Source organism: Cuculus canorus, chromosome 8 (genome assembly GCF_017976375.1).
Source record: "Cuculus canorus isolate bCucCan1 chromosome 8, bCucCan1.pri, whole genome shotgun sequence".
NCBI lineage: Eukaryota > Metazoa > Chordata > Aves > Cuculiformes > Cuculidae > Cuculus > Cuculus canorus.
In genome coordinates this window covers 10,786,797-10,808,255 of record NC_071408.1, presented here as the reverse complement: position 1 = coordinate 10,808,255, position 21,459 = coordinate 10,786,797, and the positions used below count along the sequence as shown (strand labels likewise).

General features: G+C 37.4%; 1 protein-coding gene across 6 annotated transcripts in view; it reads right to left on the bottom strand.

Moving 5' to 3' along the window:
* The window catches only part of DENND1B (DENN domain containing 1B), a 162,019-nt gene that overhangs the window by 87,535 nt on the left and 53,025 nt on the right, over positions 1-21,459 (bottom strand). For all 6 annotated transcript variants that reach the window (XM_054072747.1, XM_054072748.1, XM_054072749.1 and 3 more), the window contains exons 4-5: positions 14,006-14,055; positions 4,334-4,453 (exon numbers count right to left, since the gene is read on the bottom strand). In XM_054072747.1, the coding sequence (XP_053928722.1) occupies positions 4,334-4,453; positions 14,006-14,055 (170 nt within the window). The remainder of the gene's footprint in view (positions 1-4,333; positions 4,454-14,005; positions 14,056-21,459) is intronic.

Sequence of the window (21,459 nt, the reverse complement as noted above, 5' to 3'; positions counted from 1 at the left end):
ACAGTGGTCTGTTTATTTAAAAGTATAGCCACTGCTTGTCACAAAAGCAAAAGCCCTAGATATTTCATGGTTAATTAAAAAGCATTTTCTTTTAATCCAAATGAGCCACAAGGCAGGAGCTCAGACTTTTATTCAAAGTCACGCATAATCCTTGTTGCCATAAGTAGACTTCCACCTCACTGGTACTTCTACTACAGCTCTGATAAAACTTTTACATTCATGAGTCAAAGGTTAAATAAAGGAGAGGAAATGTTTTCTGTCAAATAGTCAGGTAACCACTAACAGTCCTGAACTATCAGCAGGAATCTAACTCCTAGTAATCAAATAAAACTAAGGAAACTGCCTTTCCGTAACTAAATGTCTAATGTCTAGGGGCTACTTTTCTGTCTGGAAAATTGACACAAAATGTGTAAAATTGAAACATTCTGCTTCTAAGGGATTTGCCTAAAGGAAGAGCAAGAACGCTTCAAGCGTGGTCTGAACTGAAGAACTACAAAGGCTTACTACATAAACCTGTCTTCCTTATTAGAGCATTTCATTTGGAAATGTAGGTGACAATTTTACAGTCCAAAATTAACAAAATCTAAGACTGAGCATTTTAATGATGCATTTTGTGTTCCTTTGGATACATAAGTTCCACTTCAGAGTCCAGCAACAGTTTCAAGACTTTTAAAGAAACATTTCAGTCAAAGTATTTGAACTTTGTACTAAAACCATTCAGATCAATCAAAAACAGTTTCATGTAAACCCAGAAAGTACTATTCCTACTGCACAGCAGTGATATTTAGAAACAATGTCCAGAAGACATGTCTCCTTTTATTATTCAAAGCTGAGTATTGAAGTTTCTACTACACCACTTCAAATCTCATGTGGCAAAATTATTACTTCAATCAAAATATACAAAGTAAAACTAGAAAAAAAAATAAATGATCCAGTGTATGGATCCAGGAATATTGCAATACATTGTGTACATATGTATGAGTACAACACAATGTATTGCAATATTCCTGTTGTGGTACACCTCATTCTTTTGGGCTGCCTCAGTTCAAGAATTTGTGGACAGGGAGGAGGTGACACAGCAGGATTCATACCAAGAGCTCCACAAAGCAGCCATGCAGTTTAAAAATAAAACAAAACAAACCTTTCGAAGAAATTGCACAAAACATCTGGAAAATAATTCAAGATTTATTTTCTCATCTTACTGTGATTTTGCACTTACTTGTGCTTTGAATTTGGCAACTGCAGTTAAGCTCTGCACGATCGTTTTAGACAATACTGTATCACAATAAAGGTCTTAAAAAAAATGACCAAGCTGGCTACTTTGTGAGATTTTTTTATTTAGCTGTATAAACACATAGAGAACTTAAAAAACATTTTGATTTGGGAGAGAATTCCATTTACACAGTTCATACACGTGTGTATAAAACATTGAAAAAACCCTGAACTTGGAGAAGAATTTAATATGTACAAATATATTTTCTATTTCAAACTATCCAGTTTAGAACAGGACAATGCGGCAGATTATTTCCTTTGATTACTGTTTCAGATCAATAGAGAATTATAGAGAGAAGCCTCAAACCACAAGAGTTTAGTGCTAGAACTAGCTTTAGGTTGTTGGTGTAAAACCTGAGGATAAGCAGCCCTTTTTAAGTTTTTGGTTAAGAATAACATTCAGCAGTTCAAGTCCTATCTCTTTAGAAGCTGTGGCATAGGCTAAGACATGGCCTGGTACCATCTACAAAAGACATTCACAAGAGAAAAGTTTCCTATTCCCCATGAACCAGCCTACCCAAATTTCTATAGTATTCCCTTCTCATTACTTTGACTGGCTTGTTCCTGCTCTTCTTTTCTGAGATTCTTACTTGGATTTTAGTTATTTAGACCATTTCATTTAGTTAACTCTACTGTACTTGACTATCTCTAGTAGTCTTTGTTAAAGTCCCAGTTAGCAATCTTAATGTATTCCTCTTGTTTGAGGTGACACACATACACGCGCATATGTAGATATGTAGTTAGAGATGGTATTTGTGCACATTTGCATTTGTGTGTTTCTATAAAGTCTATGACTACTGTGTACTATGTACTGTGTTCATGTGTGTAACAGAGAGGAAGTTTGAATTCCTCATAAGTCAGAGCCATGTGTATCCCTGAATACAAATTTATGCTATTTTGATATATGGAAGAGAGTGAGTGTGAACATGTATACACCCTCTTCATGTACAAAGACAGCACTCATTTGCTAATATTTATTCAATTTTGGTTAATTTAAGATCAACCAGCACGTACAAGGGACAGCCAGATAAACAGCCAAAAGAAATGAGTCGTCTTTTACTTGGTCACTTCTAATGACTCATGGATTCAAAAGAGAAACCAGACTCAGTATTAAAACACATCAGACGGAAATACTGATGCATTCTTTCTGTCTGAGCTAAATGCAACAAACACAAATTGCAGAGAAACAGACTATCAACCTAAAAGTACAATGCTATGAAGGTAGTGCTGTTAACGCATTCAGCTATGCATCGTAAATTTGAGATTGTCACAGTAAAAGCAATAAAGGCACTGCTCTGATTATGGTTAGGTGAAAAGTTATAGCTTGTCACTTTCCATTTTCCTAGTTATTTCTACTAAGTAACAGAACGTTAACTAATCTTTAGCGTATGTACATCTGTGGGGAAACATTAAAAGAAATATCCAGTTTACACCAGCAGAGAATCTGCATCCTTTGCCTTGCAGACCACATACAGTACTTAAATGTGAATACTTGAGTGTGCATAGCTGATTAAACATTGGTTACTACAGCATTAGAAGCCAGTCGGCCACTGCTAGAAGTACAAGCAAAAAAAATGTTGTTTCTAGCTTGATGAAGGAAAATTCAAAAAAAAAAAAGGTTAACTCGGAGAAAAAGAGCTAAAAGCATACACATACATTCTCCCTCTGGACCTCAACAAGATATATCAGCAAAAGCTACCACAGAAATGGGTTAAGTATTATACACTGCAAAATCCTAAAAATTCAATCTTTCTAAAGTATTATTAAACATTAATATTGTTAGGATCACAGAGAGTCATTTAATTTCCAGAATAAAATCTTTTCTGTTAGCTATTTTCATTGTATGGTGATAATTACTATTTTTTTAAATATATTGTAGCAAAAATTTGCTTACAAATTACTTGCCCAAAAACATCCAGTGTACTGGCTCTCAACATTAGTTCAGAATCTGTTTAAACGCTCACACAAGTCTCAAGGCGATATTTCCAATAATTTTAAGCACTATGCTACAAGTTTCTGTATTGTCTGGTCTTTTTTCCCTCTCCACATGTTATTCTGCTTCTATTCTTTTACAAGCTGATGTTGAGTTTGTCTCCCTAATAGCACCTTCCATGACTGCTTGGCTTCCATGTTGTCCAAATATCTAACAATTTGCTTTTCCCCATAAGCCTCCTAGCTTACTTTCCAAAATCCTCCAAGTTGCCTATATGCTGCCAGTGGTTTGGCTCTTTGGCAGCACATGCCTCCTCTTTCACCTTGTGTTTGGGGATTCTCAGTTTGAAGGCAATTATACTTCAATCTAGTTCTCATGTGCTGCTGAACTCGATGTTCCCATTTCCTCTATGGGCATTACCGGCTCCTAGGCTCTTCTTAATTGGAGTGGTAAACTTGCCTTTTAATTAAAAAACTCTCTGCCTTTTAATTAATTTAATTCAAAGGGTTTTAGGACAGCTAAACAATTGTTTTTTTCATTATCAAAACAATTATCTTACTAGATAAGAAAGAAAAAGCAGAGGGAGAAACAAAGTATTTTACCAGGGTCAATTTCTCCATCAACACCTTTTCTGCAACAAAGCAGAATCTCATTATTTGTTATTATTAACAAAGCAAATCTCATTATTGAGATTTATCTGGCTTTTCTTATATTAAATATAGTCTGGACAAAGAACATGGATAAGGCACCCAAAAATCATACTTTCAAGGAGAGGAACACATAATAGTTCATATTAGCGTTAAACTGACCGGATACTTGTCAAAGATCTCATTAAAAAGTAAAAACATCTACATAACATTCAAAGCCTCTAAAGCTGCAGTGTACTGTTCTCTGCTTTTAAGCAGAGATTTCACATTATTTAAACAGAATTATTTAGCCTCACACAAGAATACCATTACATGGGGCTTGGGACCACTTTTCATGTGAAATCAATGGTAACACTGTCACAGAGAAATGATTCCCTTACAGAGAAGTAAAACTCATTAGCAGAGGATTTGCAAGAGATATCTTTCTCCTGCATTTTTCTTATACTCACTCCTTAACTCAATTTTTCTTACATCACCTTACCTTAGAATACAGAGGCAGACCTTGCCTCCTGATGTCAAACGGCAAAATCCAAACCTCTGCTTACTTTCAATGTCGGTGAGCACGAAGGTAAAATGCTGTCCTATTTGGTTTTGGGACACTCTGAAAAAAAATCAGATACAGAGCATAAGACCACTAATTTGCATAAAACATGAGCATTGAAGTCATTGGTCTCTCTCATTTTCATGTTCAAGTCTCACTACCCACTTATACCTTGCCACCATCCAGGTTGCCTCCTGCACCCCACTCCCTCCCCTCGGCACAGGTGAGCCCAGGTCCTTCCTTCAGGCGTCTCTCCAGCTGCTGCCCCAGCGAGGGACATCTCTCAGCAGAGAGGGTTAGGGTTTAGGGCTCCGTGCTGGAGTCGTTCCACACAGAGCTGGTTGCAGAGTCGTCCTAGAGCCCTGCCAGCCTGGGCCCCCACTCCAGCTGACACATTCAATACGATCTGTCCCAGTCTAAACAGATGGGGCATTTCACAAGGTCTTTTCCTAAGTATGGCCTAAGCAGAGCCAGTACGAGCCTGTCATAGCTTGTTGGCTTTGAGCACACCTCAACAGTGGAAAATGGTAACCAAAACAAAGGTTTAAAATTCTACAAATAGTTCATTAAATGTCATAATACAGGCCTGGCTTAACAGAGCCATTAGAAATTCGTTTTCTTTCTCGAGTCCCCCTTCCCTTCAGAATAGCTTCACTGGTTAAACCCGTAGCCTTCCCACACACATCTTCCTCCCTTTGTTGCACTACACATTGAACAACAAACAACTTTTTCCTAAGTTTTCCAGTGCAAATTTGTTCAGTTCTGCAGACACAAAAGCCAGAAAACAATAAGGAACAAAGAGCATGAGAGCTAAAATAATAATATTATCTTCAAGACTGTATCAAAACATGTGCCCACTTGAAAGAGAATAAGTTTACATAAAATTCCCCTGGCTGATGTTCCATCTTCTCTTATCCTGAGGTGCAGGCTAATCCATCAGGGTTTTTTCCTGTTTCTACCTCCCCTCCAGTGTCACCTCTGCCTCCATGTTCTCATCTCCAGGTCCCAGTCCCAACCTCCATTCCATTTCTGACTCCCCACTTTCTGCTTGACAGTATGAACCTTCTCCCAGTTTCTTTTTAGGAAGAATAGTATCTTCACTGTGATGACATGTCTCACCTACTTCACGCTCTAAAGCCAGGCACCTTTCCTTCTTAAGCAATTTCTCAGCTTCAGACAGAGGACCACTGAGAGCACGGGATGGACCCACTTTTCAGTGTGGCCAACCTTCAGTCATTTTCACAGAAGCTGCCAAATATATTCCATGCAAACATTCTAGAACATCAATAAACTGTATCGGAAGTTTACTCATAGTATTGCACTTTTCCAAAATCTCCCAAAGAGAACCAGCTTTACGTAGACTTTGTATTTTCCGCCAGGAGAGTTAACGCGTAGCACAGAATGAATCACAGAATGGTTTGGGTTGGAAGGGACCTTTGAAGATTTTATTAAAAACCAAATGAAAACAAAGTTATGATGGGGAGTGCATGAAGATTCAAAAATGTAAAATGTAGCAGTTCTGCCTGTAATTTTTTTATCTCCTTTTCCCATTCTTACATGATCTACAGCACAGTACCTAAGCACCTGCTAGTAAACACTATGATTAACATGTCATGTGTGGTTCAGTCTAAGATGCCAAGCTGAAAATGAACTCCTGCAGAAGCTGAGAACCATCATAGATCTCGCAGACTTCAAACCTAAAAGGACAAAATATTTTTTTTTTTATCCCCTGCAATATGTGTTGGGGGTTTTTTTCACATCTCCACCAAAATGAAAAATAAAAAATTTCCCCTAGATAAGAAGAAACTAGAAGATGATCAAAGTGTTATAAAAGTTACATGGGACACATCATACTACTTAACAAGTACATGACAAAAGATCATTCAAAGATCAGTTAAATGATATCACTACACATTCATTTCAGTTTGGTCTAGTCCCTCGTGAATACCCAGTGACTAGATTGAAACAAAAGCCTGTGCTGAATATATAGGGCATCACAAGCTACCTTTAGTCCAATATAATCATGGGAAACCCATGATAATGAATAGACTTTTTCTAGTTAGGTAATTAAACTCAAATAATTAAAACAACCATTCTCCTCACTTGTCTTCAATGGACTGGAACAACCTCGTGTGCTCTTTAAACACAGAAAAGGATCAATGACTTTTACTCGGTCCTTCATTTCTCAGGTTCCGAGCAGCTAGCACGTTGCCTGTATATTACATCTGATACAACAGAGAGCCATCAATAACAATGCCTCTGCCAAGGATGCAATTTTCTATTTCAAATCTTCAAATTTTCCTCTTTATTCCTGAGAACAGTTTGCCACTGAAACCTGCAGAATGGTTGCCGCATCCTTGCATACGCTGTGGCTGTGTGTTACACATTAATTCAGCAGAGGCTGCTCAGTCAGAAGCACTGGTGACGCACCATGCCTCCCGCTCCCTCCCCTCTCTACTCCGTTGCATCCCACCGTCAGGCTCAGAGCTTTTGGCAACCACAAATAGCTGCATCTTACACCACAGAATACCTGGCATGGTTAGACTGGCATCTTTATGCACTATCTTAATCCAAAGAGATCACTGAACACAAAAAGTGATTGTTAAGAGATACCCATCTACACAGGCACTCCTTTTAATGTACTGTGTACATGTATGCCAAGCAAATCAATACTCCACTACTGCTTGAAAACAATTTCTTAGGACAAGAAACTCCCAGCACTAAGGATCTCTTGCTCTAAGTTACTTGCCTCCTTCCTTACCAAAACCTGATGATGGCATGAGAAAATAACTAGTATTGCAATTAATGCATACATAAAATTGTCGCAGTACAAGATGCCTTTAAAAACGAGATGTAAATTCTGATATTCTCTATCAAAAATAGCCCAACCAAGTCACAACAGTTCAGCAGGAGGCAATGTCTGTGCCATCTCACCAGCCCCAACTCAATGACTTCTTTTTGCCTCTTTAGGAGAGACAACTCTATGTTTTGACAGTCAGTGTAAAAGTGGCCCAGCTTGAAAACTGCTTCCCACAGAGTTTAGAAGGATATGCAAAACTAGCACACTCCAGATTTTCAAACTAAGAAAAAGTCCAAGGCTAAAACTGAATGTCCACAAAGAACCCAAATGTTTGCATTTGGTCTGATTTGCTTCACAAGAACAGCTAAAAGAAGACAGTGACCATCCATCTGGACCACATTATCTGCTCAGAGTTTAAAATATGAAATTAATTCTGGACTTCTATCTTGAGAGCTCTACATAAGATCTGGAGACAGCAAGGATGCCTGTTTTTTTTTTCATTTTTTACAGAATTAAAACTGACTATATGCAGCAGGCCTTGGGGGTTTCTCTATATCAATAGATAACCACAATGTATAAATCACACACATAAAACATTCAAAAAGTGCTGGCACTACAGTTTTAACATGTGTATATTGCATGTACCATACTGTGAACAACAGTATGGGCTATGTCTCTCAGGGCTGATGCCTCTCTGTTTCACAGTGGCATGAGGAGGTTGTTCAGAAGTCTCACCTCCAGAGGCAGAAAGCAGCTCCTGGCACTGCTACTGAACCACAGCAACGATGCCACTCAAGTCCTCCTTAACATGAAAATCAACACAGGTAAATTGCAATTATTGCTTACCAGAATTCCCTAAGCAAAATATTATCCAGACAGAATCAACTGGCCAAGCTTAAAAAATGTTCTGCAAAACACTGGTCTGGTTAGCTGCTTGAAGAGAGCGCGATCTACTCACTTGCACAGGGAGAGCAGGCATAAATCATTGCCAGCCACCACTGACCTTCTCCTCACTCATTCCTCTGCCTTGCTTTTGACTTACTTCCAACTCCTGCCCTGCATGCTTACATTTAATCTTAGCTTAACAATAATAAATCACTAATAGCAAAGAATGTGTGTAAACACTTATTAACCCTGCAGACTACAATGGGCTCTTTCAACTTTATTATGGTTTCCTACAGGAATAAAAGTAGTTTTTAAAATTTTCTAAGTACCTAGCCACGCAATGCAGAAAAGTCTCCTTCGTACCATGGAGCAGGTAAAGAGTCAGTTTAAAGATTTTTGTTTACACTATAGCCATTGTGCAGGCCTCGTTTTAAGATATCCCTGAGAGAGCTGATTAAGACAGGACTTCTTTGAACAAAAAACAACATGTCTAATCATTAAATTTATCCTTCATTCTCAACAAAAATTGCTCTTCTTCCAAATCAATGTTTAGAACACAGATCATGTTTGAAATTATTTTTTCTTCAAATTTTAGGCATTTTTAAAGTATTTTGAATTTCAGAGAGATTTCGTAGACTTTGTTTTTTTAGTGAGTTTCAAAAAAATAAAGACTTCATGCACAGAAGAATATTTTTTGATTATTTATTTTGAAAAGAAAACAAAGTTACTGATTTCATTAATCATATGATGAAAAATACACAAACTTGACAAATGTAACTGAAGTATACAGTTCTGATTAAAGCTTTGGCAGCTGCTAGCTAAATCTGAAAATTTCAAATGTACTTCATCTCCCAATCCAATGCTGAAAAGCAAACCCCACAACTCATTCACCCCGATTCTCCCCAAATCACAGTATAGATTAGAAATCATTTCAAGTAGGAATTTAAAAACCAGATATTAAGGTAATGGTACAGCCTGATGGAGAGACTGAGTAACTCTTGGTTGGGCCATGTCTTTCAACTAATTGCAGTTCCCAAATATAAGCTTTAGGGACTCTTTTTTCCACTTCAGAGCCCACTCCACGATCGGTGACTTCACATCTCTGTCTCCCCATGTGAAGGGCCTCTCTGCTCTCACTGAGCTATGTGACTTGAGCTCTGCTCTTCAGAAACCTCAACCCCTTCCACATCACAAAGAAAAAGAAGAGGAAGAAAGCTGCGGAAGATATGAAAATGTACAAAGCTGCCACCAAATACGGAAATTCCGACAAATAAAAAGAACAGTTTGCTAATAATTGGGGTTATGTTTTCAAAACAGCTGAAGCATTAACAGAAACAACAACTAGTGAGAATAGTGTTACTGGCTGTATTTAAGTCACAACACAAGCCTGCTCTGTCCAGGGGTCCTGGCCACCATACCTGGCCCAGGGTCTATCAGAGCAGATCGCAGCTCCCTCAGCGTGCCCAGGGTTTCTCTCAGACAGGTCCACTTCTACACACACATGGAAATCTAATAGCTCACATTCTAAAGCAGGAGTTATGCTTTTCCATGGTGTACAGCTCATGCTGCAACACGTCCTTACAAAGACTCTTCTCTTACATGTACATTTTTATATTACATACACACATATCACAATACAATGAGAGAATGGATAGGAAGAACTCAGTTGCATAAAATTACTGTTTCACTTTTGAGTTCACAACTCATCTTGCATACTGACTGGAATGGCTGAAGCTTACAGGAAAATTTGTTCATCTGTACTGTTTGAAATACATTCTCAATTATTTACTTCTCATTCTCAACTATTTACTTTGAAGGCAAAGACTTTTGTGTAAGATATCGCCTCTCACAAGACTTGCAAATCCAATGATCTCTACAGACATTGTTTTGCACTTGTCCTGATCACAGTTGTGTTTCTGCATACAGACTTTTCCCAGAAATACTAACAGAAGCAGCATTATCCAGGAGCAGAAGAGTGGAAGTGATGTCACTCCTGCCATTATGACCCATTGACTCTAACAGATTATGAGTTAAAAAATACATATAGTAATTCCCATATTTTAGCTATATTCTATCACTACTGAGAAATCTTCTACATCATAAGCATTAGAGGCACTTCTTATGCACTTCCCATGTAAGCAGGTAAGCACAGTACAGGAAATGAAAGAGGTACAGATCATTGTCCCCATGCTGATCCTACAGGCAGTTTCCAAAGTATCTCCGAAAAAAAAGGTGCACAGGCTACACATTCAGCACAAGAAATGCATCCCAAAATGGAAAAGATAAAAGAATAGAAGGAGAGAGGGGAGAAGTATTTGTGGCAGAGATAAATGAACAGCTAAAATTGAGGGGTCAAGCAGTGATGAGGCAGCACAACTTAGGACTGAATTTGAAATTAGTCCAAAAGAAATGAGAGGAAAGGTTTCATGCTCACTAGTCAGTATCCAGCTAAATAACTGATGGATGTAGACATTCAGGTGTGGGCTCTCTCCAAAGTTACACCCGAGTTTTGGGTTGAGAGAGAAAACATGGAAGACTGCTGGAGAGAGAAAAACAAAGTATAAAGGATTCAAGGAACAAGAGAGAAGACAAAGCACCTTTTCTGATGTAGTAATATTAGTTCAGCAAACAGTAAATGGAAATTAAAATATCTATGTATTCAAATGCTAAATCCTTCTATTCCATATGAAAAGAAACTTAGAAAGGAACTCTGCGGCAGAACAAAGGGAACTTACTCATAAATATCTAAAAGCAAACTGTTAGTATGATACACAATTGTGCCATTTATTTAGCATAAAATAACTTATTCACAAAAAAAGTCACAGGTTTCTTGGAGCAAATGCTCAAAAACTTCTATGACACAATTAATTTCTTAACCCCTTCAAAATAAAAGGTGAGTCATAAACAGCATTACTGAAATTATGTGCTTGCTTTCAATAAGAAATTATATATAAAACTCGAAGTTTAAGTCATGGTCAAACATTAAAACACTGTGCTTTTTTTGGCTCGACTCTCAGTTTAAATTTAATGGGAGCTACCTCTAGTTTCTAATCACCATTCACTGTATATACTTTTGATAATTAGAACAAGTAGTGTACAGTTATTTATAACATCTGCATAAAAGATAAAGCAGGTCCAGTGAAATGATGTAAGCAGCAACAAATAGTGAGAACTAAATCTTGGTCTGTCTACAATCACTGTATCATAAAACAAAATCAAATACATGTTCTCATTTCATTCACTTTTCAATTCATTCACTAATTAATACAAGTGAAGTGGAGGAAAACAGGTGACAATATTACCACTGTGCTTTAACTTCCCCATTTCCATAATTTGAAGAATATAGATTTCCTACTTTAATGAGTTTTATTTAGTTAACAGAAAAGACAGTCCACTCCCTCCAGCTCTGCTATAGAGCAGGAACCCAGAAGCAAGCTATGGAACAGTCTCCTTGTTTTTTATTTCAGGTATCTTGATCAGCAGCATCAGCAGAAGTTATAGTTTTTGCATGGGGAAATTTCTAGCTCTTACAGGGAAAAGATATTGCTTGAAGTGGTTTATATATGTATAGTACACATAATACATGTTGAGAAACTATGCTCTTTAAGGTACAGTATGCTCAATCAATGAAACAAATACTCTGTGTTTCACTTTAATCAAAGCTTTCTGCACAGAAATTGTAATTGAAACTACCTGTAAAATACTGGGGAGTACTAGATGTACAGTCTAGGAAATCCTGTATACAAAAAAATATTTTTAAATATTTTTTTTCCACCAGAGAAGTGAAAAGCACATTTATGGACAAACCAAAACCAAAATGTTTGTCACGTTTCAAATGTCCATTGGAAAACAGCCATATAAAAAGTAGCTACCATAGTGTTTGCCTCAATACTTTTTTGTATTAGACTAAATTTCAGAACACGAGGTAAAACTGAGAAAGCAGAAGACAACTGAATAGGGTTTGTTGTTTTTTTTTTAAAAAAAAAAAGTGGTAACATACATCTAGACTATAGAAAACTGAGTAGTAACTACTACATACACTGCACAGCCAGCAAGTTGTTCACAGATACAGGCTGCCAGTAATCAGTTGCCTGCTTCTCCAGAATGAGCCTCCAGTATTCACGTCCTTTTCCCCCACAACGGCTCTGCCCCTCCTCCTTGTCCGTGCTCTTCTACACTCTCATGATGCCTCACTGCTGTTAGTTCTCCCACGAATCCCCTAAAACTCAGCTCCCAGATGCACAAGAAGCTGCAACTGCAGTGGCTGATGTTACAGACACCACAGTACCACCTGAGCAGTCAGCAAGCCAGACTGAACACATCGGTTCTGTTCCCCTTGCTATTCTATCTCAGCATCCAAGAATCTCTCCTTCCTCTGTCCAACTGCCAATTTTTATGAAATCTGTAGAACTTTTGTACCTTCAAGAGCATTACTTTATAGTCAAGTATGAGGCCAGGAGTCAAGAAGCATGTCTGAGAGGGGGCACAGGAGGGCATTAGCAGACAAACAACAAAACACCTCATAACTTTTTCTTTCCTTTTCCCTCTTTTTTTTCCTTTCCCCTTCAGATATTCAGCTAAAATACCTACCCAGCTATGCTATAAATTCATGTATTCCCACACAGTTTATTGTATGAAATGGATAAGCTTAATCAAGGAACTAAGTGTCTTCAGAATGGTTCAACAGAAATAGTTAATACAAGATGAGTTCTTCGAAAATAATTATTTGCTGCCACTGATTATCTTCTTGCCACTGGATGGCAGCAACAGAATCTCACCTTTTTGTTATCCTTCAATTTTATTTCCATTATTCAACTTCATTACCAATTTTGAGCAGAATTCCATACGTATTGTAAGCACGTTAATGCTTTAAAGCAAACGCTGACAACCATAGGAGTTAAGTCACTAAAACAGCTTAAAGGACACTGAGCTTTACCAGTTCAAAATCCAAACAAGTTAATTAAATTCAACTGTAAAAGACCAAAATGAACCTAGTTTACTTCAGGAAAGTTGTATTTCTGAAGATCTTTATTTTGTCGGTGTGTTTTTCTGCAAAGCTTCTCTTCTTTCCTCTATACACACACCATCTTTTACTCCACAGACAGTAGCTTCTCACGTCCGATTGATGCTTCTCATCTTTGCGTCTCTATCTACAACTGATGCCAATGTTGTTCTGAAACACCGGCTCAGCCTGTGTACTACCTGGGTGTATCTTTGATTAATTATGGAAATTGGGCTTCTAATTCAATCTTTGTTGATTTGGACAATATAACTTCTCCAAACTGAGTAAGTACAATTGATCAAATTAATTATCACTAATCATCTTTACAAGCCTAAATAAATATTTTAATTAATAAAAATGTTTTACATGAACAATTTAAGTGACTGTTGGCATTACATGGAAGCCACACTACAACTGATACCAGAAAGGTAAGAGCTGATAAATTATATACAATGGTCTTGATTATTCGCTGAGAAGAAACAATTGAATATTTAGTTACTTCCATGAAATTAAGTCTTAATTTCTCTGAACTCAAACAACATGTTTTTTAGTGCTGCTTGGTGATTTTTTATATCTTGATGTACGGTAACATTTTTTGTGGTGCTTGCTGTTTGAGGGAAACCATGCTATATCCTTATATTAACACAGATGGTGTTTACAATTATAACGGACAAAACTGGGAGCTGGAATATAGCTCTGTCTTGAAGGAAATATCCCTAAAATTCTGTTAAGGCTGCATTTTGCCATGATAATTTCCTAATAGTCATTCCATACTGACTGGAACAACAAAGGACATGTTCTCATCTGCAGGTGCAAGGTTAGGGAGTACGGTCTGTTTTCCTTTTCTTTAAATCTTTCCTTGCAGCTATGCTAATTATAATTTTCTATAAAATATTTTTAAATAAACAATAACTGTACCACATACCTTTCAACGTCAAAAGGAAAGCAGAACTTCGGAATGCTGTTCAGCACTTCCTGTAAATAGAAGTGAAAGAAATAAAGTTAGGATTTTGAAAAGGCTTTAATCTGTATTTGCCAGCTATATTGTAACTGCCCTACAGCTTGCTTTTTTAAAATATCCAAAAAGTAGTCTTAACAAATAATAAATTCAAGGAATATATATGATCACAAAAAATACAGCACACGTTCCTGGACTGAAATAATTGATTATTAAAAAGGAATTAAGTTTGTGCTTTGGCAGATTGCAAAGACAATGCCATAGAAGCCCCAGGAGGGAAAGGCCTGGCCTGAAGGGTATTAACACCCTTCACATCCCCGCTGGGATTCCCTTCAACAAGGCCATATGGATTTTACAAGAAGCACCACACCATATGGGTAAGCCACGTCTGCTGCTACTTGTACCACAGACTAGCCACAGGGACTTCTGACAGATCCTGGCTCAAAAATACAAATGTTGTTTCAATTAAAATGCAGGCAGAGAAAAGGGAATGAAGTTGGCAGCAGAATGAATTACAGAGAGGTATAACAACTCTATACATGTTCCATAGTCAAATGCTGAAAATGATGGAAATCGTCTGCTGGTCGAAAGGAGAAAGTTATACAATTAACCCTTTGGGTTTCACAAGCAAGCCTTGCTATTAACAAAGGGTAGGGGGAAATCCGCCAGATCTCAATTCGTACTATAATATGAAAGGATAATATCACTCTTTCTTGCAGAATTTTATTTAAGAAGCTGTTTAGTGGCAAATAAAATGTGTTAATTAAAATATAAAAATGCTCTCAAGCTCGTCCCCCTTTTTTTTAAAGTGGGTTACCAGATCCGTTCACAGCAAATATTACACAAAGACTTTACAAGACCCCACAAAAAAAAGATTTTATATCCTTACTCCCAACTGGGAAAACAAACCCTCTGTGAAATGTTTCAGCTGAAGAGACAGTCAACATCAACGTAGTTGCTTAAAGCTATGGAATTCCCTTTTAGTAGCAGACCAACAGGCACACTCATATACCGCTGTATACACAAGTTATCCCATAAGGTCGGAGTTTTCAGAAAAAATGCATATTGATCACAAATTTCCAGAGCTGAAGATGGGATTTAAGAACACAATCTAAGAAGCTAGCACTCTCCAGCTTAAACTCTCTATTTTCTGCATGTTGAAGAGTCAACTCCCATTAGGGGAAATTATGTATTTAAATTCCTATACACTACAATGACTATTTACTTCAAACATTTGCCTGATTCAGTGGACAGTGTAAAACATGAAGAAGCCATGCGAGGTAATCAGCAAGGGACCAATAGTTCAGGAGAAAGATGCCTCTGCAACATTTTAAAGGCATATGATGTGTTCCAGTAAATCATCATCCAGTACAAAACGGAAAAGTCAACTTTTCTAGAATTTCTAAGACATACAAGAAAGTTCAAGAAGCCTTTGGAACTTTTGCTTTGTCAGCACAGATAAAGAAGGGTATGAAAGCCACATGTTGTGTTCTGGAGAAGTTTATTAACTTAATTATGAACACTAGCAGTACATATAACATTCTCCGAAAGAAAATGTTGAGGCACCATCCTGACAGCTGTGAGTGGCCACAGCAGAAGAGTTAAGAGCAAAGTACAAACAGGGCAGGTAAACATTTGAATATCGGTAGGTGGGAAATAAGTGCACACAATGCTAGTAATAGTAATAATAAACTCTAACAAAAGAAAGCAAGTAGAACAGGACTAAACAAAACTTTTAACTCAGAAATCTCCTAAACATTACCAAATAGTCTCTTAACTTCAGGGCTCATAAAGCCTATTTTACCCATTCCAAAGAAATAGTATTTTATACCCTACTTAAATTCTCGTTCCAAATCTGCACCTATTCTCACACTATAGGAAGCAATTTCCTCCTTACTGCTGAGGATTTTAATTGCTGCCTGGTGAGCTTAGCCCTGACTCAGACCTGGATATGGAAATATCCTCATTTATGTTCCCCATTGCATTCTCTCAGAATAAATTATCACACAAGAAAAAGAAAACAAAACCAAAAAAAAACAAAGCTATTAGCTCAATATTTTGACTAAACAACCTGAAAATGATGGGTATGTTTTGCAGCGTTTTGCAGGCTGAGCTGCAGGACAGCAACCCCCCGCCCCCGCCAGTGAGCACACGTGCGCGCAACTTCTGCAGAGCAGCCCCAGCTCGCTTCCCAACTGGCAGGAGCATCTCTCAGGGGACAAGTCTTTAAACCTCCGCACTCTTTAAAATTCAACCAGCCAGCAGGTCTATAGACTGGTGTATAAACAGTATAGACATAAAAAAAAAAAAAACCACAAACCCCCTCTCTCAGCTTATGCCAGCGACAAAGCAGCTCAGCAGTTGACTGCTGCTCCCCTGACAGTGTAAGCCAGGTTTACACAGATCAATAGATGGACTCCTACCTAGCTTCCAGGGCTCAGTTTTCTCCCTTAATTACAGGTGCTATTCAGATTTTTAAAGTGGAAGAAAACAAGATGCACCCAAGATGCTCCTAGACAAATCTAAAATGCAAATGACATTATATACACATTCATATACGCAGTCATTATTCATGTTGATACTTGCAGTAACCTCTGTAATTAATAAAATTTGAGCTCTGTCTCCTAATGGTCATCATTTTCAAGGATCCATAACTCTGCCAGGACTCACTCTTAGGTCAAAATACACACTCTCAGACAAAGTATAACGCACTTACAGTCTTTTATTTTCATAGCTTCACAAAAGTATATGTGTATTTCTGAAGACAATAGGTTGTAGAAGTCTTCAGAAAACAAAATATCCTTGGCTGTGTCCCATGATTATTTCCTCCTTCGGTTCCCACAGTATTAGTGCCTTCAGAAATGGTTACTGTGCCATAAAGGAAAGAAATTTTACATGGGGGAAAGGATAACGATGTTGTAAAAAAAAAAGCAATTAAAAGATTCTCTATTTCTTTGCTTTCAAACACCGAATAAACATCTACAGTTGCATATGCAATGGAGTTTAATTGTTAAGTTAAAGGACAAGTATCTCATTCTTTCTACAAGCCTCACAAGAAAGAAAATCATAAAATTAATGTGAACTACAGCATGCTACTTCCCTCACAAAAAGCTTAAACAAAAATGGAAATGGCATTTATGCCTATAGCACAGCAGCAGAAACTAACACTCTCACAGGGTCATGGTCCAATGTTTTTATTAATTCACTTTCATCAACTGCAATACGCAACTTTAGCCTGATCGGTTCATGCTCACTGGCTACACACTGAGATAATATTACAGAAGCCTAAAAACTAAGAATTATTAGAATTCCTTGCTGTTTGATACTTATACTGGTAATTCATGTAAAAGATGGTAGAAGATGCTTCTGAACTCATACAGGCCAGTCTTCTGGAGAAAAGCTCATGATAATTCACAATCTTGGCCTTAACTGAAATCATTGGTTAGTCATTTTGGTTAATTCAAGATATATACCATATTGCTTACTATAACTAGAAAAGACAGGATTTATATCTACATAGATAAAAAGTTTGTATGAAGCTGTTCAGTATACACTGTAGAGCAGTGATTTGGGAGGATACCTGTCTCTTTTCTCACTTGAACAAGACACGAGATCTTCCTAACAGCTGGAAGAAGGTATAGTAGATTCTTCTATAGGAAAATTGCACCAGATTTTACATATATATATATATATGTGTATCTATTCTGTAATATATATATTACATATATATTACATACATATATATATATTCTGGGTTATTAATGTATCTCTGCACAGGTATGAGTGGGTTCTTTCACTTTAACTTATGCATTTCAACAAGCTACCTTTTTCTAAGTAGATGAGGCCTGATGAACTGACGAACTAGCAGAAATTAAGTTCATCACTTAATATTATACTACTGAAATAATTAAGTATAGAGGCTTAACCTGATTAGTTTCTGAGGTTAGAAGCATGTGGGAACTATTCATCCCAGCTTTATTTTTCTCATTATAACTTATTCTACAGTTCACATTTAAGAAGGGAGAGAAAAGAACCTGATTTTTCCCAAGTGCATCCCCAGAGAAGGATTGAAAATCTTTCCTGATAGGAATATTTTAAGGTATCCAGAATGCTGAACAACTTCGTATACACTGTTCTTTTAAAAGAGTCCTGCTACCTTCCAGCTGTTTCTGTGTTTATCTCCAGCATGACTGTTCCTCAAGCAAGCAGGTGGGTTCTACTCCAGGTCCATTAAAGAAAGGCAACAGGCTTACACTGAGACACAGTCACACCATGTCCATTACCCACAGAAACCAGAAATGGCCTAAATATAATAAAATAGATACTAACCAAGATGATTTGAATTATTTAATTACATAATCCAGATCAGGTTACCAAAACCATTCATATAAACTAGCACTCAAATAACTACCTATCTATCCTCATCTCTATTCCATTTTGAGGCAGAAGTCAGCCAAAGAAAAATCAGTTGTAGAAGCACAACCACATGGTCATCCACATAGTTATAAACCACATTTGCTGTTCCACCTCCATTATCCTCACTTCTTCAAATGTTTTCTTTCTCAGTAACAGTCTTTGTCTATCTTTTGTCTGCCTCTTATTTCTCTACCTTATTTTTGTGAAGTCCTTTTCTCTGCCCCTTTTCACCGAAAGGGGAATCTCTCTTTTTTGTCAGTCTTATCTTAGTCATAACTACTTTATTAAACAGTTTCCTTCTTTTTCCTTGTTGACAAAAGCTACTTGCTATTCTATCTCAGTATTTCATCTAATTGTCCTTCAACACTCTTATTATCTTCCTGCCAGAACTTCCTCTCCATGCTAACCCCCTTTTAAATGTCTTCTCTTGAAACACCTGACTGCAAGTCTCTGTTTTGGTTCTTCTTACCAATTGTCCCTACTCAAATCTCCATCTCCAACTCCCATGTCCTCTCTTCTTCACTCTTAATCACACGTGCTGTCTCAGCTTTCCTCAAAAGGGTCTCTATTCTTATCATTGTTTTCAGTCACCCTGTGCCAGTCCAAACAAGGAAACTACTTGAGATTTAAGACAGGTATTTCTCACTCAAACCAGTAACTTCAATGGGGATATTTACATACTTAAAGTTAAGTACAGATTTAGGCTCATTCTTAAATCAGAGACAGTCTGTTTAGCATCTTTCAGCATTGACTCCTTTGTTATAAAGGCTCAACAAAGGTGAAATTCTAATGCTGCCACATAAAACAGCCGATGAAAAGGCAAGCTCTGTCCTCACCACTGACTTTTCCTTCTGCTTCCTCTGAAGTCACGCACATCCACAGCAGGGACCCGTGCGAAGCCAGCAGCAGCAGTTATATTTCAAAGACTTAGCTCGTACCTCTGCTAAAAATCTCATCAGAAAATTCTAGCTGCAATAAAGAAAGGCCCAAATGGTTTGAATAATAAAAAAAAAAAATTAATCTTAGATTACATTCACGGAAATCCAAAGGTCTAAAGTATGGAAGTCATTATCAGGCCTCCATAACTATTTTTATCCTCTAAGTGCTTCTTTCCAAAGTGCATCATTCAGTGATTATCTAGCAGTTCTTTAAGGTAAAAAAAACCCCTAGCAACTGCTTTCTGAACACTTAAAGCAAAGAGCATAGAAATTAAATGCAGATAGTTTAGGGTAGAAGTGCAAAGCTCTTTTAAGAATAAATAAATAAAATTCTACCTTAAGGTTACACATCACCTCACTGTTACAAGAATCTTTTTTTAAAAGTCAGAAATTTCCAATTTTAAATATTTTAGCTATCATTTCCATATTTGTTAAATCAAGTGTGTGATTAGAATCACACAGCCTACGACAGACATTCAGAAGAATCAGGTTACTCATAACACTTAAACACCAAGCCTTTTAAAAGACTTGCTCTCTAAGAAATGTCATGATTTCATCTTTCTAAAGTTTATTTAGAGAAAAAATTGTTGTCTAAGATGAATGAGGAGTCAAATACCTGCAAACGAGGAGATCGCTTACAGATTCCAGAGTTAAAGTCTCTTGTTCCTGCTCCTTATCCCTTCTCCACGTGGCCACCTCTCAGTTACATGCTCAGGTGAGGATGGAAGGAAGAAAAGGTTGGTTCATCTACCTGCACCTACCAGACAGGCAGCTGAAGATTTTTGGTATATTAGTCTAGTTGCTCTGTATGCTCCAGAGCAATAAGTTAAACCATGAAGACAGTTGAGGCAGCAGGAGAGAAGGGCTCTATACAACAAGGCAACAAGAATGTCCTGAGATCTTAGAGAAGCAAAATCCCATAAAGAAGTGGCTATCACAGAGGTGGCAGTGGAGACCTGAAGGTCAGCTGCATGTGCTACTGAACTTACAGATGATTGTTGCAACATCACTTAGATCTAACAGTACATTAAATACAGACAAAAACAAATTAAACCAAGCCAGTGACCTGAAGAGTGCCACGACCAGGGTGCAGTACACTTTGACTGGAGACACACTACAGGGTGCTCGTGCCCCATACAGCATACTCAGGTTGCCATCCCAGGCAGTACTCATAATACTTTACTGCTTTTAGAGCATCTTTCAGAAGCACCTTACAAGGAGTAAAGAACAAATGAATTAATTAACCCTGAGTACTTTAAAAGGCACTGTTAATCTCACTATCCTGCAAGACTGAAGAATAAGGCTTCCTAAAAAACAGAGTAAGTTTGAACGTTCAGATAGTTTAGTAAGTTATAAAACATTGGAGGGTCTATTTGTCCAATTGTTCCTGAATTTCATCATGTAACCAGTTAAAAATAGAGCATTTTCCAGCCACAGTTGTGTCCAGCACAGCATATCATAGCATCACTTTAAAATAACAAGCTCAGTTACTAATAGCAGAATAGTTAGTGCAATATTAAGTTCAGTACAGGCTCATTTAACTGCTTAAAATAAACCCAAACCCTCAACTTTCCTGAAATTCATAATAAAAGCATAAAACGTGACAACGCTCTTCTTCCCAAAGAAAATTCCCATTAGAATAAGGGTAGATTGAATGCTACCACCTAACCACCCCTATTACTGGCAAGGCAAACATAACCAAGAGAAATAATACTTCGCCATACAACTATAGCAACCATTTAAAATTTGTATCCCATTCACCGATAAATAGTTTCTCCTTATTTCCCTGACTCATGTCAGGGACACCATTATTCTCTATGTAATATGAGAAAGCTGGCAAAAACAGGAAATATGCTCTTCCGTCTCCACTCTTGGGATTCCTATGAGCAATATTTAATTTTTAAGGTAGTATTTTTTTATCTTTAAGAAAGTTCATTACATTGTGTACAAAAAAGGATATCAGAGTATGTCACACAATTTTCTATCATCATGCAGTAGGAAAATTAGTGACTCTTTATTATTATGCACTCCCAATGGCAGCATCTCTTATGAGAGGCAAGGTAGATG